We start from the raw sequence: 25,559 nt of genomic DNA on the forward strand, positions 1-25,559 counted from the left end.
AAAGAGAATAAAATACCTAGGAATCCAACTTACAAGGGATGTGAAGGAACTCTTCAAGGAGAACTACAATCCACTGCTCAAGGAAATAAAAGAGGATACAAACAAATGGAAGAACATTCCATGCTCATGGGTAGGAAGAATCAATATCGTGAAAATGGCCATACTGCCCAAGGTAATTTATAGATTCAATGCCATCCCCATCAAGCTACCAATGATTTTCTTCACAGAATTGGAAAAAACTACTTTAAAGTTCATATGGAACCAAAAAAGAGCCCGCATCGCCAAGTCAACCCTAAGCCAAAAGAACAAAGCTGGAGGCATCACACTACCTGACTTCAAACTATACTACAAGGCTACAGTAACCAAAACAGCATAGTACTGGTACCAAAACAGAGATATAGATCAATGCAACAGAACAGAGCCCTCAGAAATAACGCCGCATATCTACAACTATCTGATCTTTGACAAACCTGACAAAAACAAGCAATGGGGAAAGGATTCCCTATTTAATAAATGGTGCTGGGAAAACTGGCTAGCCATATGTAGAAAGCTGAAACTGGATCCCTTCCTTACACCTTATACAAAAATCAATTCAAGATGGATTAAAGACTTAAACGTTAGACCTAAAACCATAAAAACCCTAAAGAAAACCTAGGCATTACCATTCAGGACATAGGCATGGGCAAGGACTTCATGTCTAAAACACCAAAAGCAGTGGCAACCAAAGCCAAAATTGACAAATGGGATCTAATTAAACTAAAGAGCTTCTGCACAGCAAAAGAAACTACCATCAGAGTGAACAGGCAACCTACAAAATGGGAGAAAATTTTCACAACCTACTCATCTGACAAAGGGCTAATATCCAGAATCTACAAGGAACTCCAACAAATTTACAAGAAAAAAACAAACAACCCCATCAAAAAGTGGGCGAAGGACAGGAACAACAAGTATTCTTTAGAGAGACAGAGTACCACTGTCTGATTCATAGGGACCACACTTAGATGATAAAAGGCAGAAGTGCATCTTCAATTATGTAAATAGACATCCTTTCAAAAGCAAAGAAGATTATAGAAAGGTTACTAGTTTAGAGAGTTCTGAGAAAACACAGAGGTGTACATGAGAAAGAACACAGAATGAAAAAGAACGGTAGTTAGAAACAAACAAAATAATGATTGTACTTAAGAGTTTGTGAAATTTTCCCCACATCAATTTGATCTCTATTCACTAAGATAAAAAATTAAACAAACTCAGGATTACCAACCAAAAAGGAAAAACTTTTAGAAATTTAAAAGCACTATATAAAAATAAGATGTTATTATTATTTTTTAGTAAAGCAAAAGTCCCTATTGAGAATTAAATTACATTTAGCTTTGCCTGTTAAGTAGAATTTTTGTTTGTTTATTTTGCTCTGGGGCAGGTAGAGTCTTTTCTCATCTTCTTTTAAAATAAAAAGACTCTTAAAAGAGGGCCCCCTTTACTCCTCAGAGGCAAGGACTTTGGCTTCTTTATCTCTGTATCCCCAGTACCTAGAAAAGTGTCAGGTGCTCAAATGTTTTTTGAGTTGAACTCAACAATGGAAGGGAAAAGAAGTGAAATAGTTGGCATAGCTCTGGTGAGAGTTTGTTTCAGATCCAAAGAACAATATGAAATAAGAGATTAACAGGAGGAAGAGAATAAACAGCAAAGGGTTTATATTACTTGGAGAGGAGGGAAGGTGACAAGTATGGGAAATTAGGAAGTTTTCTTTGTCCAGGTAAGAGAAACCAAGCAGAGAGATCTAGATCTTAAAAATCATACAAAAATGCTATTGGTCTGATTTGGAGACAATTTTCTTAGATTGAAAGAAGAAAGGTAAACAGCTAAAAGCAAACCAATAATCTGGTGTATGGGAGACGGTGATATTGATAGCTCCTAAAAGGGGTAACATTTAAGAATCTGATAGGGGAATTCAGGCAAAGGTAAGGAATTCTGTCTTGTAGAAATTAAGTTAATGAGATATTTAAGGATGTGGGAAAAAGAAAGCAAATGCAATTGAGAGAAGAAAAACCAGATAAGTAATAATTTCAGATGGCTATCAAAGCTATGGAAACAGATGAGTTCTTCCTTAGAAGATGTGGTAAGAAACAAAAGTGGAGTCCAAACGCGTATATAATCACAGGCAGACAATGAAGATAAAAGATATTTAAAAACATTTTTGGAAAGAGTGGTCCATAGGAAGGGGAATTTTAAAAGAAGAGATATCTAATCTTCTTAAAAGAAGAGGCCACGCCAAAAGTAACCTTTGCTTAGGAAGGAATTAGCCATTACAAACTTTTGAAATCAAGATGATGCTAGAGTGGAGAAAAGGATTCTCTAAAGAGAATCAAAAAGAACTGCATCAGGGAAGGCAAACATATCAAATAGCACACTGAACTCTTGTCTTTTCTTTGAAGGTTGCACATTACCTGTTCAAAAGCTGTTGAAGCTTTTCTCCCTTGCTCTAGATCAACTGCAACTGCCATAAGTAAACATGTTTTCCGTGCAATCAGAATTACTTGATCAGAAGGACAAAACTGGGACATCTGATAAGAAGTAACCAGAACATCAATGAATAGTGAGAATTCTGCCAGGTGAACACAAACAATCAGAATGAAAATCAGCAACTTCCTGTTTGAATGAGAAAATTCAGCTGGAAAAGCACATGTCACCATAGAAATGATATAAACTATAATACTGATTTATGCTTTTAATTTTATATTACTTTCCATTGTTTTTAGTACCTTCCTAGAGATAAAAAGCTTCATTTCTTCACAGTATTCCTATCTTTTCCAGTGACAAGTAGTATCATTTGCCCTTGTATTTCTATCTAGTGATTTACTTCTTGGTTTACGTTGTAATTTCTAAGTGATTTTTCCCCTGGCAAATAAGATTTCCACCTTTGTATTGAATAGAGCCAAAATTAGTTAATATATTGTCATGGTTGAAAGAGGCATTGTCAAATCTTGACAGGCATTAGTCATGACCTCATCATTAACATTGTATAGTTTTAGGAAAAACTCCCAGCTACTACAATAAAACTCTAGGCCATTTGGATTCTTACATGCCAATCCTACAAGTCCCATCACAAATGCCAAAACTAAAACCAATTTATTTCACTTAATTAAAATGGCAGTTATGCCTAAACTTGCAAAGACTATTTCTTAATCTCCCCAAACATTCAGTGATCATAATCATCATTGTTATTAAATTAATAGCATTTTAAGACAACCAATCTCTTTAGGTCTCTGATTACTCTTATGTGAGATGAAGGAGTTGTGCTAGATAGTCTCTATAGTTCTTTCTAGCTCTAAAACTCTTAACATTTAATTGATCTCAACATATCATACTGTGTATTCCTGAATGTGTATGAAGGATATTCTTTAGTCCTTCTCCTTTTATCTTCCTGTCAATACTTGGTCCTCTTTCTGGCATTTAACCTCCACCTTGGAGGCCAACGACTATTTAAAAATGCTTATAATTAAATAACAAACTCACAAATCACTACACTCAGGACCTGCTATAGGAAAGTTATAAAGGAGGCCTAAGCTTCTTATCTCTTTTTTCAGCCCCTGCTATCCCCAGATACTTATTCTATGTTCTTGTAGACTTATTCCCATAACTCTTCATAATGTGTTGGTAATTAACAACTACTTAGAGTATTCCCCTCCTAAAGATATTTATATTTTAATATAGGACTTTGGGAGGCTGAGATCCCTTCAAAGGCAAAGAAATAAGTCTTAAATGGTAGAACTTTAGGCTCCCTGATGAATGTTTCTGATATTTTGGTATAGAAAGATATGCCCCACATTCTTATGTTATACCCTAAAAGGAACAAATTCTTCTTAGGTCATTCCTGCTTACATATATATTAAAAGTTCCTAGATCAAGAGACAATCCTAGTCTATATTTAGCCCTTTACTATAGCCATAGTGGTTATAGCCTTGTTGTGGTCCATACATGAGATACTTATTAAAAGAAACTTACCTTATAAGAAAGTATAAAAAACTCTCTCATCATCACTGGATCTTTGTCACATTGCACAGCCAAGTTCCAAGCTGGAAATTAACATGAAATAACATAATAATATGAAATTATGAAAATCTACCATTTAGTCTGTACCATTACAATTTCTGATACTTACACCTTTGATATTAACATACTAGTAAGGGGTTTCTCAAGGTTTAAACAATTAACTTTAGGTTTTAAAGAAAAATTTTCCAGGTAAATTTAGAGACCCTCGTCAATTCCAATCTTCAACACTAGACCAATGACCGAGGGAGGTACTGCTGAATTTTTTAAAATTGGGGACATGCAATAAGAATTCTTAGCTGAGGCCAGGCTTGGTGGCTCATTCCTATAATCCCAGAACTTTGGGAGACCAAGGCAGGAGGATTGCTAGAGGCCAGGAGTTCAGGACCAGCCTGGGCAACAGAGAGAGACTCCGTCTATACAAAAACATTAAAAAACAAACCAAAACAAAACAAAACTAGCCAGGTGTGGTGGCACACAACTATAGTCCCAGAAGACTGACACCAGGAATTTGAGGTTACAGTGAGCTATGATGCCACCACTGCACTCCAGTCTGGCAGCAAAACTCCGTCTCAAAAAAAAAAAAAAATTCTTAATTGACACTAATCTATCTAAAAATGAAGATCAACATGGATAGAGCTCACTAACTCACAGTGGTGAAAGTAAGTTAAAATTCACCTAAGAACAAGGTACACTGTAATCAAGAGTTGAGAAAAATTACTGGAGAGATTCATATCTTCCAAAGAGCAGCAGAAGCCCTCATCAGGCATCAGTCAGCATCATTTTCCCCTTGGAAAATCCAAATTAAAATGCAGTAAAGTAAAAACATTCCTTTTCAAACCTTCAAAAGATTAAAGTCACCAAACTTGTCTATATTTTAAATGTTTGTTATTTTTCATTATTTGCATCAGTTTCTTAGAAATCAGATTGCAGTATTCATTCCCTTTCTCCCAGGATTAAAGCCCTATTAAACCTCATAACACAGGGACAGGTTCATGTAGAATCAGTCCACTTTGTGGCACTGCTGCTTAATTGCTCATGCTTACTTATCACTGTAGTAACTGCCTCCGCAAGTTTTAAAATCATTTTTATTGAAATAGAGCCATTATAAAGTATATTACACAACTCATAATTGTACAGCTTGATGAATTTTCACAAAGTGGACATATCCATGCGTCTGGCACCCACATTAAGAAAGATCTTGAACATTACCAGAAACCCTGAAGCTCCTACAACTTTCAAGTCCAACTCCTTTTCCAGGGTAACCACTATCCTGACTTATAACACCATATATTAGTTTTGCCCATTTAAAAAATTATAAATAAAATGAACAACACAATATGTATTCTTCAATATCTGGCTTCTTTTGCTCAACATTATGTTTGTGAGATTCATCCATATTGTTGTATATAGTTCATTTTTGGTCAATCACACTCAGAAATAAATTAAGTATTCTAGGCCGGGCACGGTGGCTTATGCCTGTAATCCTAGCACTTTGGGAGGCCGAGGCAGGTGGATCACGAGGTCAGGAGATCGAGACCATCCTGGCTAACACGGTGAAACCCCGTCTCTACTAAAAATACAAAAAATTAGCCGGGCGTGGTGGCGGGTGCCTGTAGTCACAGCTACTAGGGAGGCTGAGGCACGAGAATGGCGTGAACCCGGGAGACGGAGCTGGCAGTGAGCTGAGATCAAGCCACTGCACTCCAGCCTGGGCGACAGAGCGAGACTCCATCTCAAAAAAAAAAAAAAAAAATTAAGTATTCTAAACCAAGTTTAGGAGCACAACCTTGGGGACCTGTAGTTACAGTTCATTAGTTTCATCTTAGACCCATTTCTATAGAAAAGGGACACAACTAATGTCCATTGAGTATCTACTATGAAAAAAGTATAAATGCTGTTTCATTTAAAACCCTTAATAACTGCATGAAGTATATATAACTATTTCCATTTTATAAGTAATAAAACAGATTAAGCAAGTTATCTCTGTACCCACAGCTACAAATGAAAGATCCAGAATTTGAAATCACATCTGTCTGATTCCACCACCCCACAATGTTTCCCAGAGCCACAGAATTTCCTCTTACCTGTTTTTCGAAACCACTGAGCTTCATTAGCTCTTGACTCCAAACTTAAGGCTTCTACACCAAAAGGCTGAGAAAGTTTCACAAAGGCTGCAACAAACAGGAAAATTTGATACTGATGGTCTTATTTTATACTCTAGCAAAATTGTTTAATCCTGCTTTAAGAACAGTCTCACAGGAGTTTGAATTTAGAAAGTTCTTTTTTGTGTATGTGTGTAGGGGTGCATACCAAAAGTAATTAAAATGACAGAAAGCATTACCAAGTTCCAAGAAGTTGTTAACTCAAACTCTGGGGAACAAACATGTCTTTGGAGAGATTTATAATTTTAATTAGTGCAATCATTCACCACCTGAGGTAGAAAGATATGATTTACATGTGAGGAAATAAAAAATAGAAACAATCGTTTAAAAGAGTGAACTGGAGATTGAGAATTAGAAGAGTATCAATATGCTGGCATAATATTTACTGAGCCAGCAAGCTCAGGACAGAACCAGAATGTGCTATCACTATCAGAAGGCATTCTCTTTCTGAGAAATAAGAATGCCAACCAGCAAAGTTTTTCTCTTTTGAAAAGAAGTGGTCTGGTTTCTAAACCACTTTGCTATGTTTAACACCCTGCTGACAGGTATTTGAGGTATAAAATTGAACTACTGCACTGAGCAGGATAGAATTTCTAAGATATGAACTTTTTGGTGTGTTTTGGACATAAGGAAAGAGGTACATGGACAGTAAAAATGGGAGATCTGTTAAAAGGGATGCCATGTGAAAAAGCATGTAGTTAGAAAAAAAATGTGATACAACTAGGAGATTAGCTTGAATAAAGTGGACAGGGAAAAATTATTAGTAGATAAGGGAGATGGCACAGACTTGGGTGGACAGCTTGAAAATAAGAGAATATGCAACCTGAATTTGATTCAGAGGGTATGAAAAAAACAGCAGGGTTCAGAGTATTTTTATTTGTCTTGATCTTTTTTCACCTGTTCAATTCTTAGGTTAGGATCAAGTGACTACTAGAAAAGAAAGGTAGAGGGACAGGGAGGGAGAGAAGGGAGGAAGGGAGAGAAGGAAAGGAAAGGAGGGAGGGAAGGGGGAAGGAGAGAAAGAAGGAAGGAAGGAAGAGAGGGAGGGAGGGAGGGAGGGACGGGAGGGAGGGAGGGAAGGAAATGTCCTTAAAACAAATAGGAATTAAAACAGAACTGAAATCACATTTGGAGATGAATGCTAATGATGACACACTTTTCTCTGCTTGTGAATAAAGAAACCAAAATAGATTCCTGTGGCAAAGATTAATAAGGAGCATGAAGCTTAACTCAAACATAAGGTTAAAGTTGCTGTGCTTAGTGTACTTGGAGAATTCGACAGAGAATAGAGGCAAGGTGAAGGACTGAATATAACCAGGGAGATATTTACCTCTATTCAGGCAAGTCAAAAGTCGATCCATTTCTTTCTTCCTAAAAATAAAGAAAAGGATATTTTCCAACTGCTCCAAATCTTTACTATAAAACATAACTAAAAAGGGACACTATTTGTGCCTGAGAATTGAACTAAGAAAATGCAAAATTGTGAAGTTTTTTGCTCGGGACACCAATCTACCATTTCAACAATCTTCTTCCCCACTGTAGGATACAGTTACTCATTCCCAGTGCCCTCATATTTTTTCTCTCTTCTACTTCTTCATAAACTCTCAGCAAAGGATTTCAATGACTGACAAGGTTTTATATTGTAGGGTCATAACACTTGAGAGCAGCTGGTGATCTCTGTGATTTATAAGCTTTTTTGAAGGGGGGAACTAGAACATTTATTTCAAATAAAATTGTATAAAAGTCTAATATACAAGAAAAGATAAAAGATAAAAGTTGAGCTGCTGTGGTTGAACGAGGAGTGGGTGGAAGCTTGGAGTTTCACCTTCCTGGAAGTCCCTGATGCAGTGCCACAAAATTTCCACGGTTCTAAGGAATGCAGTTTAAAAAATAACTTATCTTGTACAGACACATCATTTTACAGATGAAGAAAAGAGTAGACCCAGGTTTCCTGACCCCTCTGTCAAGCTTCTTTAAGCATATAAAGTTTAAAAGAGAACTTCCGGTTTCTAGTTATGCATGTAAGGAGCTTGGAAGTTGCCAGTTTCTCCTAACAAGTAAAACGCTGAACACACTGAAAAATTAGTAACTCTTCTTGGACCTATAAGAGACGAGAGGAAAAAGGGAAAACCACTGCCACAAAAATTGGAGAGAAGGGCGAAGATAGGGAGTCATAGCTTACTAGTGCAGAGATTCAAAAGTGGAAACTACCATGGGAACCAGTGCTGGAGTAGGAAAACCTGAAGCGTAACTGACAAACCACTGGAGGCTCAGTGTGGACAAGTCTGAATTAAAAGACTCAGGAGGACCCAGTCATAAGGAGGCCTCCACAGTTTTGTGAGTTTTGCCTCCAGGAGCTTGGTTAGCTACTCAGTGAATATTGGAGCAAAATCTCTTTATGCATCTTGCAGGGGGCAGAGCAAACAAAACACTTTAAAACATGCCAGAGCACCCTGTTCTTAACAAGTCTTGCCCTCAAGAGAAACTGCTTAACCACAGCCTGACTTTCTGGGGTATATCAGAGCCTAACTGATCTCGGAGAAGGGAAATACTCAAATTCAGTCCACTCTAGCCATCCTGTCCCACTTAATGGGGGAGAAAAAAACCTGAGAAGCACTTGTGAAGTTCACAGTCCAGAGGTATAGGCTTGCTAAAAGACCAAGACCTAATCACAGGACTAAAGAATGCTTCCCAGCCAGGTACAGTGGCTCATGCCTGTAATCCCAGCATTTTGGATGCCAACGCGGGAGGATTGCTTGAATCCAGGAGTTTGAGACTAGTCTGGGCAACACAGTGAGACCACATTTCTACAGAAATTTAAAAATCAGCCAGCTGTGGTTGCACATGCCTGCAGTTCCAGCTACTCTGGAGACTGAGGTGTGAGGATCACTTGGGCCTGGGTGGGGGTCAAGGCTATAGTGAGCCATGATCATGCCACTGCATTCCAGCCTGGGTGACAGAACGAGACACCATCTCAATAATAATAATAATAATGCTTCCCCTCTCCCCACAATTCACCACCACATTACTAAAGGCCTATTTATTAGGAAACTAATAGTTCCTTTTACCTGGTACATCATGCCCAGCTTTTAAGAAAAAATTAGAAGGCATACTAAAAGGCAGAAAATACAATTTGAAGACACAGAGCAAGCACTAGAACTAGACATAGCAGGAACGTTGGAATTATCAGACTGGGAATTTAAGACAACTATGATAATTGATCACGATTATGATAATTATTGTAAGGGCTCTAATGGATAAAGTGGACAGCACGCAAGGGCAGATGAGCAAAGTAATCAGAGAGATGGAAATCCTAAGAACCAAAAAGGAATGCTAGTGATCAAAAACACTGTAACGGAAATGAGAAAACCTTTGATGGGCTTATTAGTAGATTGAACAAAGCTGAGGAAAAAAAAAATCTCTGCCCTTGAGGGTATATAAACAGAAACCTCCCAAACTGAAAAGCAAAGAGAACAAAGACTGAAAAAAATAGAACAGAATATCCAAGGACTGTGAGACAACTACAAAAGGTGTAACATATGTGTAATGGGAATACCAGAAGGAGAAGAATAGGTAATGCAACAGAAAAAATACTTCAAATAATATGACTGAGAATTTCCCCAAATTAATGTCATATATATCAAATCACAGATTCAGGAAGCTCAGAACATCAAACAGGACAAATGACAAAAAAAGACATCTAGGCATTTTATTTTCAAACTACAGAAAATAAAATATACAGACAAAATTCTGAAAAAAAGCCTGAGGAAAAAATACCTTACCTAAAGAGGAACAAAGATAAGAATTACATTCCACTTCTGCTCAGAAACCACACAAAAAAGAAGAGACTGAAGCAAATTATTTAAATGTTGAGAGAAAATCCCACTAACCCAGAATTTTGTACCTTGTGAAATTATACTTCAAAAGTGAAGGAAAATAAAGACTCTCAGACACAGGGGTGGAGCAAGATTATGGAACAGAAGGCCCACCCATCATCCTCCCCCACCGTAGGAACACCAAATGTAACCACTGTCTACATACAAAAAATGACTCTCATAAGAACCAAAAGTCAGGTGAGCACTCACAGTATCTGGTTCCAACTTCATATTGTTGAAAGAGGAACTGAAGAGGGTAGGAAAGACAGTCTTTAATCACCAATGCCACCCCTTCCCTATCCCCCAGCAGCTGCCTGGTGCAGAGAAATCTGCACACTTGAGAAAGAGAGAGAGAGTGCAGAGATTATCAGACTTTGCACTGAACTCAGTGCTGCCCTGTCACAGCAGGAAGGAAAACTGGGCTAAACACAGCCAACTCCCGCTAACAGAGGGAGCATTTGGACCAGCTGTAGCAAGTGGGGAATCTCCCATCCCAGTCGTTGGAATCTGAATTCCAGCAAGCCTCGTCATCATGGGCTAAAGTGCTCTGGGGCTCTAAATAAACTTGAAAGACAGTCTAGGCCACAAGGACTGCAAGTCTTAGTGCTGAGCTGGGCTCAGAACCAATGGACTTGGGGGCACGCAACTTACTGAGCCACCAGCTGGGGTAGCTAAGGGGGTGCTTGTTCCACCCCTCCCCAACCCTGGGTAGCATAGCTTGTGGCTCCAAAGGAGACCTCTTCCTTCCGCTTGAAGAGAAGAGAGGGAAGAGAGGGAAGACTTTGTCTTGCATCTTGGATATCAGATCATCCACAGTAGGATAGGGCACTGGGCAGAGGCATGAGACCCCCATTCCAGGCTCTAGCTCCTGGATGACATTTTGATGCACACCCTGGGCCAGAAGAGAACCCATTGCCTTGAAGGGAAGGACCCAGTCCCGGAAGGATCCATCACCTGTTGACTGAAGAGCCCTTGGGCCATGAATAATCAGCAGTTATCCCAAGTAGCACACTGTGGGCCTTGGGTGAAACTCTGAGATGTGCTGGCTTCAGGTGAGATCCACCACATTCCCAGCTATGGCAGCTATGGTGAGAGACTCCTTCTGCTTGAGAAAAGCAGAGGGAAAAGTAAAGAGGACTTTGTCTTATGCCTTAGGTACCAGCTCAGCCACAGTAGGGTAGAGCATCAAGCGGGATCTCAGGATCCCCAATTCTAGGCCTTGGCTCTTGAGTGGTATTTCTGGACCTGCCTTGGGCCAGAGGGGAGCCCACTGCCCTGAAAGGTGAAATAAGGCCTGGCAGCATTTACCACAAGGTGACTGAAGAGTCCTCAGGCTTTAAGTGAACATCAGCGGTAGGCTGGCAGTACTCCCCATGGGCCTGTGGAAGTGGGAGGGAAGAGTGGGAAGGACTGTGTCTCATGGTTTGACAGCCAGCTCAGCCACAGTAGAAGAGAACATCTGAGCTAGACTTCTAAGGTTTTTGACTGCCGTCCCTGGCTCCTGGACAGCTTCTCTGGACTCACCTGGGGCCTGGGGGAACTTGCTGCCCTGAAGAGGACACAGGACTAGCTGGTTTCACCACTTGCTGATTGCAGAGCCCTAAGGCCTTGAACCAACAACATAGGTGGTAGTCAGGTAGTGCTTACAGTGGGCCTTGGGTGAGAACCAGGGCTGTGTTGGCTTCAAGTCTGACCCAGTGCAGTTCTAGTGGTAATGGCCATAGGGGTGCTTGTATCAACATACCCCCAATGCCAGACAATTCAGGAGAGAGTGAGAGAGAGAGACAGAGAAAGAGCGAGAGAGAGAGAGAGAGAGACTCCGTTTGTTTGGGGGAAAGTAAGGGAAGAGAACAAGAGTTTCTGCTTGGTAATCTAGAGAATTCTTCCGGACCTTATTCAAAACCACCAAGGTAGTACCTCTATGAGTCTCCAAGAACTATAGCATTACTGGGCTTGTGGTGTCCCCTAATGCAGATACAGCTTAGATCACAGCACCCAAGTACTTTTAAATATCACGAAAGCCCTCCCAAGAAGGACAGGTACAAATAAGCCCAGAATGCAAAGACTACAATAATACTAATTATTCAGTGCCCAGATACTGATGAACACCCAGAAGCATCAAGACCACCCAGGAAAACATGATGTCACCAAATGAACTAAATAAGACACCAGGGACCAGTTCTGGAGAAACAGAGGTATGTGACCATTCAGAAAGAGAATTCAAAATAGCTGTTTTGAGGAAATTCAAATTCAAAATAACAGAGAAGAAATTCAGAACTCTATCACATAAATTTAACAAAGAAATTAAAATAATTAAGAATCAAGCAGAAATTCTGGAGTTGAAAAATGCAATTGAAGAATATATCAGAGTTTCTAAATAGTAGAACTGATCAGGCAGAAGAAATAACTAGTTAGCTCAAAGACACACTATTTGAAAACACACGGTGAGAGGAAAAAAGAAAAAAGAATTTAAAAATGATGCACAGCTACAAGATCTAGAAGACAGTTTTAAAAGAGCAAATGTAAGAGTTAATGGCCTTGAAGAAGAGGCAGAGAAAGTGACATGGGTAGAAAGTTTCTTAAAGGGATAATAATAGAAAACTAGAGAAATCTAGAGAAAGATATCAATATCCAAGTACAAGAAAGTTATAGAACACCAAGTAGATTTAACCCAAAGAAGACTACCTCAAGACATTTAATTATCAAACTCTCAAAGGTTCAGGATAAAGAAAGAATCCTAAAAGCAACAGAAAAGAAACAACATACAATGGCGTTGCAATATGCTTGGCAGCAAACTTTTCCATGGAAACCTTACAACTGGGAGACAATGGCATGACGTATTCAAAGTGTTGAAGGAAAAAAACTTTTACCCTAGAATAGTATTATCTGGCAAAAATATCCTTTAAACATGTAGGAGAAATAAAGGCTTTCCCAGACAAACAAAAGCTGAGGGATTTCATCAACACCAGACCTGTCCTAAAAGAAATGTTAAACGGAGTACTTTAATCAGAAATGAAAGGATGTTAATGAGCAAGAAAAAAGCATCTGAAGGTACAAAACTCACTAGTAATATATAAATACACAGAAAAAAACACAATATTATAGCACTGTAAGTACAGTGTATAAACTACCCTTAAATAGAAAAACTAAAAGTAAAAGATGAACCAACCAAAAATAATAAATATAACAACTTTTCAAGACATAGACAGTATAAGATATAAATAGAAACAACAAAAAGTTAAAAAGTGAGGGGAAGAAGTTAAGCTGTAGAATTTGTATTATTTTTCTTTTGCTTGTTAGTAGTTAATTTGTTTATGCAAGCAGTGTTAAGTCATCAGATTAAAATAATGGGTTAAAAGATATTATTTGCAAGCCTCATGATAACCTCAAATAAAAAACATAAAACAGATACACACACAAAAAAACAAAGAAGTTAAATCATACCACCAGAGAAAAATCACCCTCACTAAAAGGAAGACAGGACAGAAGGAAAGAAGGAAGAGATAGTCAGTACATCAAAGAGATATGTGCACTCCCATGTTTGTTGCAGCACTATTCACAATAGCCAAGATTCAGAAGCAACCCAAGTGTCCGTCAACAGATGAATGGATAAAGGAAATGTGGTACATATACACAATGGAGGACTATTCGGCCATAGAAAATAATTGAGATCCTGTCATTTTCAACAACTGGGATGGAACTGGAGGTCATTATGTTAAATGAAATAAGCCAGGCACAGAAAGACAAACTTCACATGTTCTCACTTATTTGTGGGAGCCAAAAATTAAAACAATTTAACTCATGGAGATAGAGAGTAGAACGATGGTTACCAGAGGCTGGGAAGGGTTGTGGGGGGTAGAAGGAAGTGAGGATGGTTAATGGGTACAAAGAAATAGCTAGGAAGAATGTATAAGAGCTAGTATTTTCTAGCACAACTAGGTGACTATAGTAAAAAGTAATTTAATTATACATTTAAAAACAACTAAAAGTGTATAATCAATAAATGTTTGAGGTGATGGATACCCCATGTACCCTGAAGTGATTATTACACATTGTATGCTTGTATCAAAATATCACATGTAGCCCATAAATATATACATCTACTATGTACCCAGAAAAAATTAACAATTAAATTAAAAGAAAGAAAACCTCTCAGACAAAGAAAGTTGAAGGAATTTGTTGCCAGTAGATTTCCTTGTAAGAAATGTTAAAAGAAGTTATTTAGAGAGAAGGAAAATGATATAGGTCAGAAACTCAGATCTACATAAAGATAGGAAAAGCATCAAAAGAAGAATAAGTGAAGGTTTTATATATATATATCATTATATATACATATATATCATTATATATATTATATGTAATACATATACACATATATGTATATACACATATATAATACATGTATACACATATACAATACATATATATACATTATATATATATAATGAGATACTACTCAGCCATAAAAGGAAAGAAACCATGTCTTTTGCAGAAGCATGGATAGAACTGGAGGCCATTATCTTAAGTAAAATAACCCAGAAGCAGAAAGTCAAATGCCACATCTCAAGTATAAGTGGGAGCTAAATAATGTGTATACATGGACACAGAAAGGGATAAAATAGACATTGGAGACTTGGAAGGATGGGAAGGATGGTGGAGGAAAATAATCCTGAAAGCTGAAATACCCATGATGAAGCCTTGGGTGATATTGGAAAAACACTCTAATTGGGAGGGCAGTGCCCAGAAAAACTCCATAATAAAATGGAAGTGGTTTATACATGATCATGCTACCTGTGAATGCAAGGAGGAGGTACTCATGAGCAGAGTCTCATTTCCCCTAGGACTGACTTTGGAAATGCATGAGGAGCTGCTGGATTCTATTGTCATTGGGACAGTGCCCTATAAACAGTTCTCAACTGATTGACAAAGAGCTGCTTAATTTATGCATGGCAGTTCCAAGGTGAACAAACAATATTCTGTTTGGAAGGCTACCATCTGATCAAAGAAGGTAAAAACAAATCATCTTAGCAGGCAGAACTGCATGCTGTTTTCCTAGCAGTGAAGGAAGAATTGAACAGTGGTAAAAGCCCCTGTGTTTGGGTTTTGACTGACTCATTGGCAGTGGCCAATGACCTGGCCATGTAGTCTTACAGAAGGCAAATGGAAAACTGGTCCATTAACAGGATGTTTGTATGGTGTATGACTCTATGGAAAATTACTATGGAAATCTGAGAGGTGCATTAATGTAGGACATGTTGATATCCATCAGAAGAATCCCCTTCCAGGTTTGGAAGGTGATGAGAATCAACAAGTGGATATCTCTGTGTGCTCCCTTGAGGCGGCCCCCTGGGTCCACGAAATTAGTGGGCATCTGGGGACTCAGCAAAAAGAAATGGGTTGAACCTAGACATATTCCTCTTGTAACCTCTGAAGTTGAACCTGGACATATTCCTCTTGTACCCTCTGAAGCACAAAATGCCAATAACTGTTCTGTTTTCCAACAAAAGAGACAGAGACTTAAGATGGCTATGTGGCAGATTCCTCACGGGGAAGGCCCTGAACACAGCTAGCAAGTCAGACTGATGCTGATAGCCCCAGGGTATGAGTTTCGACAGGAATAGACACTAACTCTGGATTGGCCTTTGCTTACGCAGTGGTAGATGCAAATGCTCAGAGTGTAATAAAAGAACTGGAACAGAATATACGGCACCAATTTGGGCTGCTGAGTCACATTTTCTCAGACCAAGAAACACACTTTACAACCCATAATGTCCAACAACGGGCAGAGATATATCCTCCTTGGAATAATAGTTAGAAAGGGAAGCCGGAACAAGCAATTGAAACATTGGTTGTCTAAAATGGGGGCAGACATAGGGATGAAGGACTGGCTTACATGCCTTCACAAGCTCACACTCAAAATGGGGGGTGGGGCTAAGGAAGTGTCCCCACTAGATAGACTCCTCTGTTTTTCTGCTGAGTCTGAGGAAGAGGAGTTGGGGAAGGATGCTAGTATGACTGCAATTCTTCCCAAGGGTGTAGGACACTGGCATGATGACAATATTTTTTTTCTTTCTTTCTTTCCTCCTCATATCACCTCAACTTTATGTTTCCTACCTGATGAAACATGAGCAAGACCATGGCTGCAACTACAAGTGTTGGAAACAGGGCAGATTCCTAAGCAAGAAACCTAACTATATTTTTAAATCTTTATGTCAGAATTCCTAAGGGCCTCATGGGGGCAGGGTGTGTCTTTACCCTATCTAGCAAAATTGGGGTTAAGAGTAAATGCAGTTGTATTGCTTAATGGTCAAGATAGTCCACTAGTTCTGTATCTATATAACCCTACCTTATATAAATGGCAGTGGACTGAGGGGGAGGCATTTGCTAGATTAGTAGTGCTGCCTGTAATCTGGACCAGCACCTAATGTTCTTTCAAATGTGGAAAAGTTTGGTTATAAATAGAAAAAAGGAGGAATAGTAGATGAGAGTAAGAAATGAACAAATGAGTTATGTAGTAAGGGAAATCCAATATTACTTCAGTACCTCAAAAGAGTCTCAAAGCAAAAGATGATATTGTCTCTTAGTTCAATTATACCAGATGCCTGAAAAGGTGAAGCCATATATTGTGGAGACCACTCCTGCTTTTGGAATCTGACCAAACAGAAGCCTGGAAACCTCAGTAGCCTTGCCCTGGGACCTGGGAGACAATTTCATGATATAATGATGGACTGGACAAATTATTAATGACTGAATGGGACTCCAGTAATATGCCAGTATCTTTTTTTTTTTTTTTTTGAGACGGAGTCTCGCTCTGTTGCCCAGAGTGCAGTGGCACAATCTCGGCTCACTGCAAGCTCTGCCTCCCGGGTTCATGCCATTCTCCTGCCTCAGCCTCCCGAGTAGCTGGGACTACAGCCTCCCGAGTAGCTGGGCACCTGCCACCACGCCCAGCTAATTTTTTGTATTTTTAGTAGAGATGGGGTTTCACCGTGTCAGCCAGGATGGTCTCAATCTCCTGACCTTGTGATCCGCCCGCCTCGGCCTCCCAAAGTGCTGGGATTACAGTTGTGAGCCACAACGCCCGGCCATGTGCCAGTGTCTTTTAACCGTTATGATCCTTTTGTTATATGTGGGATCTGTGGTCAAACGCCAGGGATCTTTATACTGTGGTATTATACTGTGGTATAATTAGAAGTGTATTTGGTCTGAGGTTGCTGGCAAGGGTCCTAAAATCCTTGGGAGAAAAGAATGGGCCAAAGACCTTAGCAGAAACCTTACCAAAGAAGATACACGATGACAAATACACACATAAAAAGACGCTCCAAATCATACATCATCAGAAAAATACAAAATAAAACAATGAGTTACCACTGCATACCTATCAGAATGGTCAAAATCTCAAACACTGACAACACCAAATGCTGGTGAGGGCACACAGCAACAGGGACTCTTATTCATTGCTGGCAGGAAGGAATGTAAAAGGGTACAGCCACTTTGGAAGACAGTCTACCGGTTTCTCACAAACCAAACATACATAGTCTTACCATATGACCCAGCAATCATGCTCCTCGGTATTAATATTTACCAAAGGAGCTAAAAAGTTACCTGCACATGAATGTTTACAGAAACTTTATTCACAATTGCCAAAACTTGGAAGAAATCAAGATGCCCTTCAGTAGGTGAATGGATAAATAAAATGTGATACGTTCATACAATACAATATCATTCAGTGCTATCAAGACACAAAAATACATGGAGGAACCTTAAATGCATATTACTAAGTGAAAGAAGCCAATGTGAAAAGGCTACATATTGTATGATTCCAACTGTATGACATTCTGGAAAAGACAAAACTATGGAGACAGTAAGGGGTTGATGAAGGAGGAATGAATAGGTGGAGCACAGAGAATTTTTAGGGCAGTGAAAATACTCTGTATGATATTGTAATGATACATACATGCCATTATACCTTTGTCCAAACCCATAGAATGTACAACATCAAGAGTGAACCCTAATATAAATTATGGACTTCAAATGATTATGATATGTCAATTTAGCTTCATCAATTGTAATAACTGTAGCACTCTGGCGGGGAATGGAGGAGGCTATGCATGTGGTGGGGAGAGGGGATATATAGGAATCTCTGTGCCTTCCTGTTAGCTTTTCTGTGAACCTAAAATTTAACTAAAAAAATAAAATATTAGGGTCGGGCACGGTGGCTCACACCTGTAATCCCAGAACTTTGGGAGGCTGAGGTGGGAGGATCACGAGGTCAGGAGTTTGAGACTAGCCTGGCCAACATAGTGAAACCCCGTCTCTACTAAACATACAAAAATTAGCCGGGTGTGGTGGCGGATGCCTGTAGTCCCAGCTACTCAGGAGGCTGAGGCAGAAGAATCACTTGAAACCAGAAGGTGGAGTTTGCAGTGAGCCGAGATCACACCACTGCACTCCAGCCTGGGCGAAAGAGTGAAACTCCGTCTCAAAAAAAAAAAAAAAAAAAAAAAAAAAAATATATATATATATATATATATATATATAAATAAAAATAAAATATTAAACTTAAAAAATAAAATGAAATAAAAACTTAAAGCAAACAAAGGAATGAATATGAAAGTATTGGCAAACTCAACTAAGGAAGTTTACAGGAAGAAGGGTAGAACATACTATAAGACTGGCCGTATCAGTAGAGGTTTAACATATAAAGACTGTGGTCAGGAAAAGCAGCAGATTTTTCAGGGATAAATCTTAGAAGTCTGGTTTATATAAAGTAACTTCTTACGGTAAATTTTATTAATTTGAATTTCAGCCAAGCTAAAGTTGATTTCTTCACTATTTAATTCGGTGACTCCATATCAAATAATCTAGGAAGGGTCCATTAATAAAAATATACAGTACAAATAAGAATGAAGACACGCAAAGGAATGTATAATCTATTTAAGAGAAAAACTGCTTTTAAAAAATTTAGCATATGAGTTGTTAGTACTTAGGTAGATACTGCTCATTTATAACCACAGGAATTTTGGAACAGAAAAGGCCTATAAAAATTATCCAGTCCAGTTTTTAAAATTTTACAGATGAGGAAAATAAAGCTTAGAGAAGTTAAAGAAGTTGCCATTGCCTACAGTAAACCAAAAGTTATTGAAATAGCTGAACCTACAATTCAATTCTCTTGAGCCCTCTCATTGAATTATGCGCTTAAAATATTTTTTACAAGTTAGTCTAATCTATTTGTTAAATCAGGTTCTAACCTCTACCTGAAAACATTGCTAGAGGATGTTCTCTGTCACTGCATTTACTTGAAAACAATGAAGGTATATTTTAAAAAGTGTTTGTAATTTCTCATTAATTCAAACAGGATTCTCTCCCTTACCCCACTTCCCAATTGGTTTTAATGTGTGTGGTTTGACTGTATGCCACAATTATGAGAAATATGAAGCATCTTTAAGTCCAGTGCTGGAGATATAATAAATAACTAATATTCAGTCATTTAAATAAATCGAATGGCAATTATGTGTCAGATACTGCCCTAGGTTTCAGTGATACAAAGATAAATACAAATATAGTCCTAGCCCTCAAGGTACTCTTACAATCTAGTAGTTATCATGGTTTAGTCCTTTTTTAAAAAAGCTTCTTATTGTTGAAAACTTCAAAGATGTCCAAATGTTAACAGACAAGCATAATGAATCCTCATGTACCTATCACACAGCTTCAATAATTATTAACTCATCATCAATCTTATCTCCTTGATACCTCCACCCACTTCTTCCTCTCCCATATTATTTTGAAGCAAATTCCAGACATCACATTATTTCATCCATACATATTTCAAGATGTGTCTGTAAGAGATAAGCAATCTTTTAAAAAACCAACCACACTACAATTATCATGTCTAAAAGTTAATAATTTCTTAGTATCAGCAAATATTTGGTCATTATTCAAAATTCCAATTGCTTCATCTTTTGTTTGGTTTAAGTTTGTTTGAATTCCCTTCTAATGGATTTATGAAGCCTATAAAGAAAAGGCAAAACTTATAATATGCAATTGGGTAAAATTTGCATTATGAAAATGACAGTTATAAGTCATCTGTCCTATGTTACCTCAGTCAAAGATATATCCAAAAGAATTTATTTGAAAAAATATATTGCCTCCAGCTGCAAAAGTGAAGTAGAGGGAACTATTACAGAGTTCTTGTCTAAGCAGAGAATGCAGAGATGGGTGATATTTCTCTGAAAGTTATCCCTAATCAACACCCCGAGTAGAGTTTTCTTTCAAATAATCAGGAGGTAGTGAGATTTGTGAATGAAAAATTGGTGACCAAAGTCTTCAACGAATTGTTAAGTTTTAATATCTTATTCCAAAGATATTGTGCACAGAAATATATTTGAATACTCTCAGCAGACCTGATACAGAATCATAACCAACAAGCCATCCAGGTTATATGTTCTGTGGGAAAGTAAGAGATATGTCTATATTTGAGTCATCTGTTAAGAAAGGGGGAACAGATGCAATATCATAATTCTATCATAGATAACATTATTGAGGGCTTATTAAGTTCCTGACACTTCTAAATGTTTCACATGTATTAACTTATACTCTCGTTTCTCTGCAGATCACATAAGTCTTTTGCCTTTTAGATGTTTTAACTCATTGAGTCATCACAGCAACCCAATGGTGTAGGTATTATTATTCTTCCCACTTTACAGTTGGGGAAACTGAAGCCCAGAGACATTAAGAAACTTGCTCAAGGTTACACATCTGGTAAGCAGCAGAGCCAGGATATGAACCCAGGAAGACTGGCCCCAAAACCTGTATTGATCTTACCCACTACACTAAGTATCTCTTAATATATGATTTATATTGTAAGTTACTATAATTTGTCTAATGGGGAATACATCATTTTTGTTGAAATAACTCACTTATCTTCAGATTCCGGCATTTCAGCAATTTTTGGAAGAAGAAAACGAAGCAAACACCTGTATGACAAAGTAATATGGAAAGTGATTCTTAGGTTAGGAAGAAACATGTGTGAATGAATACATACCAAGTTACTAACGTTGATTACTCTGGGAGGGAGAAGTGAGAAAAGAGAGGGTAAAGGGGAGATTAATCTTATTTAATTTATATATATTTTATTGTTTTAACAGTTGCAATGAAAACATACCAATTTTATAATTTTGAAAGAGGAATTTAATAAAAGAGTTTTAAAACAAAAGCGTTGCTTATAACAAATTCTTAAATGGTTCCACAGTTTATACCATTGCTCAAAAACACCTGCTAGAACATCAGGTATGGTAAATCAGTCTTTATCTTTTTCTTTCTGTAGAGGAACTAGAACTGGCCTTTGGGTCTCAAACTGGGATCACTATTCTTTGAAGGGATCTGGCAGCATAATGACAAACTGACAAAATAAGGTAGTTGGTAAAGTTTTAAAACCTAAAAAGCTTTAAAAAATACTATCTGTCCTGAATGATTTTTAAATATTTACCTTACTGAAGGGATGCAAGTATCTCAAGACTCCTCTGACTCTTTTATTTATGTGACTCCATTTCCCTTTGGAAATGTGGCCTCAAGTGTAATTGACCAACAGAAGAACCACTCTAGAATCCTGCTGGTTTCTTATTTCTCACTGTGGCATTTTCTCAGTCATACCATTAAGTATTTATCAAGTCCCAACCTCACCCTCCTCTGCTTCGCTATTTTATGTAAAAGTTTCCTTGATCTCAATAGCACTATTTTGGCAAAGTTTATTGACTAAGAGCAAGATAAGCAGAGGAAATACTTTCTCTTCCACAGGATGTAGGTTACTTACTTTACAGCTGTAAGAACTTGTTCCTGGTCTTCTGAATGTTGAGCTAAATATTCCAAAGCTTTTTCTGCCACAATTTGTTGTCCATTCTAAAAAGAACAAATATAATACGTTAAATTACATCTCAAAGTGATACTGCAAAATATTATCTATATTCCTGTTCATTAAAGATAAGACAAATATCTAAACATGTTCATTTTGTATTCTCAAAAACGCTACTGCAAGATGGTAGAATGAAGATACAACTCACTGACAAAAACAGAACACATTTGCATTAGCCCCGGAAACCGAATCCTCCCTATTCACAAACACTCAAAGCCTTGCCAATACTACCCTTAGTCCACTAGGACTAATCTTATTGTGCTCTTTATCCCCCACTTATTAGCAGTAAACAAAAGAACCCCAGATTGTCAGGTCACCCTCATTTCCAGCACTCTATTCCCAAAAGTCTCCATATATCCCCTCTTCTGTCCTCTTTTTCTATCTCTCCCCGACTCCTCCAACCCTTCCACTATGCTCTCTGAAATTCAGTCCACTTTCAGCAAAATCTCCTCTACCAGCAACCTCTTCCCTAAAAGTTTCCTCCATATTCTTGCTCTAATGGAAATCTAGGTTTCTGCCAAGGATGCTGCTTCCACTGAAGCCCTCTTAAGTGGTAGCTGTTTTTGCTCTCACTAGCTTACCCACAGGCCTGGAGATGGAGTAGGTGTCTTTCTTGCTCTTCATTGCCATTTTAAAATTATTCTCCCATTCTATTCCCTAAAATCCTCAACTTTGAATTTCCTATAACCAGACTATATCACCCACTACCCTTCATTGTTGCTGTGGCCTACTAGCTCCCAGGTCATTTCTTCTCATTTGTTGGTGACTTACTTATTGCTTAGTTATATTTTCCAAAAACTGCTCCTGTCTTAATTTTTGGCATTTTCTTTTTCTTTTTCTTTTTTTTTTTTAAGATGGATTCTTGCTCTTGTCACCCAGGCTGAAGCAACCTCTGCTTCCTGGGTTCAAGCGATTCTCCTGCCTCAGCCTCCTGAGTAGCTGGGATTACAGGCGCCCGCCACTACGCCTGGCTAATTTTTGTAGTTTTTTTAGAGATGGGGTTTCACCATGTTGGCCAGGCTGGTCTCGAACTCCTGACCTCAGGTGATCCACCCGCCTCGGCCTCCCAAAGTGCTGGGATTACAAGCGTGAGCCATTGCGCGCGGCATATTTTCCGCATTTTCAATATATAGGTAGAGGATCCTCCCAATATTCTAGTTTCCTGGTTCCTGAAATTTTACTCTAACAATTACCTTAGCCATTCACTCCCACAGTCATTCACTAGACTCTGTCATTACTAACAATTGCAATCATTTCACACTCTCAGTCAGGGCTAGGAGTAGGGTGGGACAGGTGAGGTGAGTGAAGCACCTAGGGTGAAAAATTTAAGGAGGCTCTCAGTGTTGTACAAGTACCAAGCCTTTACTTGTACCACCTCCTTAAGTTTTGTGCCCTAGGTGTCTCCCTCCCTCCCCCTAGTTCTCCACCCCAGCTCTTACTTTCACATATTCTACTTTCTGTCTACCGCCTCTTACCTTTCCAACTTGATACCTCTATTACCCTGACTCCAGCAATCCTTCAACTGCAGTAAGACCCCCAACCCACTGATGTTACCAGTTTTTCACTGTCCCTCATCCCCTTGATGTTCTACCGCATACCCAGTTTAAATTCCATGGAGACTAATTATAACCCCTCCCTTGTTCCTTGATTTTCCTGCCCTTCTTTTGCTTTATTGTATTCATCTGGCAAAACCTCAACTCTGATTAAGTCCAACTTTCTACTGATTTTGGTGCTTACATCCACTCATCAGCTGAATGTGGCCAGAAAAAAATACATACAACTACTTGTTTTATTTTAAAACTTCATGAAATGGCCTTAGTGCTACTGGCAAGCATATTGCACTTCCGTAGTCATTCACTTTCTTACTTTTCTGAATGAATAGTTAATACCTTATCCCTTCTTCTCAACTCCCTAATACCTCCTCTCCTGAGCTCATAATTTGACACTGAGAATGGTTGAAGAGAAAAGAGGAACTAGCAAAGGAGAAAGAAAGAGTGACTCATGAGGTAGGATAAAAATAAGGATAATGTGGTGTCCTGGAAGCCAACTGTGTTTCAAGGAGGAAAGAGTGATCAACTGCATTGAATGTTGCTGATAGGTCAAATACAATGAGGACTGAGAATTAACCACTGCAATTTACGATAAAGAGGTCATTGGTGACCTTGACAAAAGCAGTTTTGTTAGAGTGGTGGGGCAAAAGCCTGATTGGAGTAAGCTCAAGAGAGAATTGGAGACAGTAAATATAGGCAAATCTTTAGAGGAGTTTAACTACAAAGGGAAGAAGAGAAATTGGGGAGTAGTTGGTGAGAGAAGGAAGGTCAAGAGGTTTTCTTACTTTTTGTTTGTTTGATATGGGATAAATGAGCATGTTCATATGCTGATGGGAATAAACCAGTAAGAGAATAAAAAGTTGACAAAGTGAGTGAGAAAAAGGCAAGAGGTGATAGAAACAAGTGTGTAAGTTTAGAGACTGGCTTTAGGAAGGAACATGATAGCTAATCTATGGTGGCAGTTGAGAAGGCAGACTATGTGGTGTGATTCCTGGTGTGTGAGTAGAGGTGGTAGTAGGAATCTGTGGAAGTTCTCTTCCTGACTGCTTCAGTTTTCAGAACCTAGAATATCCACATTTTCTCTTGGGAGGTGGGGGAATGAATTTTGTAAAGGGATTTAAAGATAAGGTAGCTTATTTTAAAAGAAGAGAAAGCAATGTTTTGCCTGCTTAATACCCCACTCTCACTACCCTTGTCTAGACTCTCATTATTTTAAAACTGGATTATTATCACAGTCTCCCATTCTGTCCTACATATAATTTCTCCCCATTCATTTCCCCATGCACAACCCAAATTATTTTCCTAAAGCACTACTTTTACATAAATTACCATCAATATTTTCTTATTGTTTAGAGAATAAAATGTATATATAATCTTGTCACAGCTATTTCTTCTACTTTATCTCATACTCCTCCCCTATAGCATCAACATAATAATAAAAGTCATGGCCGGTGCAGTGGCTCATGCCTGTAATCCCAGCACTTTGGGAGGCTGAGGTAGACAGATCACTTAAGGCCAAGAGCTCCAGACCAGCTTGGCCAACATGGTGAAACCCCGCCTCTACTAAAAATACAAAAATTAGTCAGGTGTGGCTGGCGCACACCTGTAATCCCAGCTACATGGGAGGCTGAGGCACAAGAATCACTTGAACCTGAGAGGCAGAGGTTACAGTGAGCTGAGATTACGCCACTGCACTCCAGCCTGGGTGACAGAGCGAGACTTTGTCAAAAAAAAAAAAAAAAAGCCACTATTACATCAGGCAAAACATCTGGAATGGTGGAAACATAAGCCCTCCATCACTTTAACCAAACACTGTGTCTCTCAAGCCAATCACATTCCTTTCTCCATGTCTTGTTTATACCATCTCTTCCTTTAAAAAAACATTCTTACTTATGTAAATGCTACCCTTTCCAAAGCCCAACTTAAGGTTTCCTTCCACTGTAGAGACTTCCCAAATCAATTCTGGTTCTCAGTGCTCTCTTCCTACTCTGAATTTTGGTAATTTTTAACA

The 25,559-nt window shown here is 38.5% G+C and overlaps 1 protein-coding gene across 2 annotated transcripts in view; it reads right to left on the reverse strand.

Annotated features, from left to right (window-relative positions):
- TEX11 (testis expressed 11) overlaps positions 1–25,559 on the reverse strand; it is a 381,570-nt gene that overhangs the window by 76,615 nt on the left and 279,396 nt on the right. For both annotated transcript variants that reach the window (XM_016944288.4, XM_054676447.2), the window contains exons 19-24: positions 21,900–21,985; positions 21,007–21,063; positions 7,543–7,583; positions 6,135–6,221; positions 4,003–4,073; positions 2,445–2,561 (exon numbers count right to left, since the gene is read on the reverse strand). In XM_016944288.4, coding sequence (XP_016799777.2) covers positions 2,445–2,561; positions 4,003–4,073; positions 6,135–6,221; positions 7,543–7,583; positions 21,007–21,063; positions 21,900–21,985 — 459 coding nt within the window. The remainder of the gene's footprint in view (positions 1–2,444; positions 2,562–4,002; positions 4,074–6,134; positions 6,222–7,542; positions 7,584–21,006; positions 21,064–21,899; positions 21,986–25,559) is intronic.

This window comes from Pan troglodytes, chromosome X (genome assembly GCF_028858775.2).
Source record: "Pan troglodytes isolate AG18354 chromosome X, NHGRI_mPanTro3-v2.0_pri, whole genome shotgun sequence".
Classification (NCBI taxonomy): domain Eukaryota; kingdom Metazoa; phylum Chordata; class Mammalia; order Primates; family Hominidae; genus Pan; species Pan troglodytes.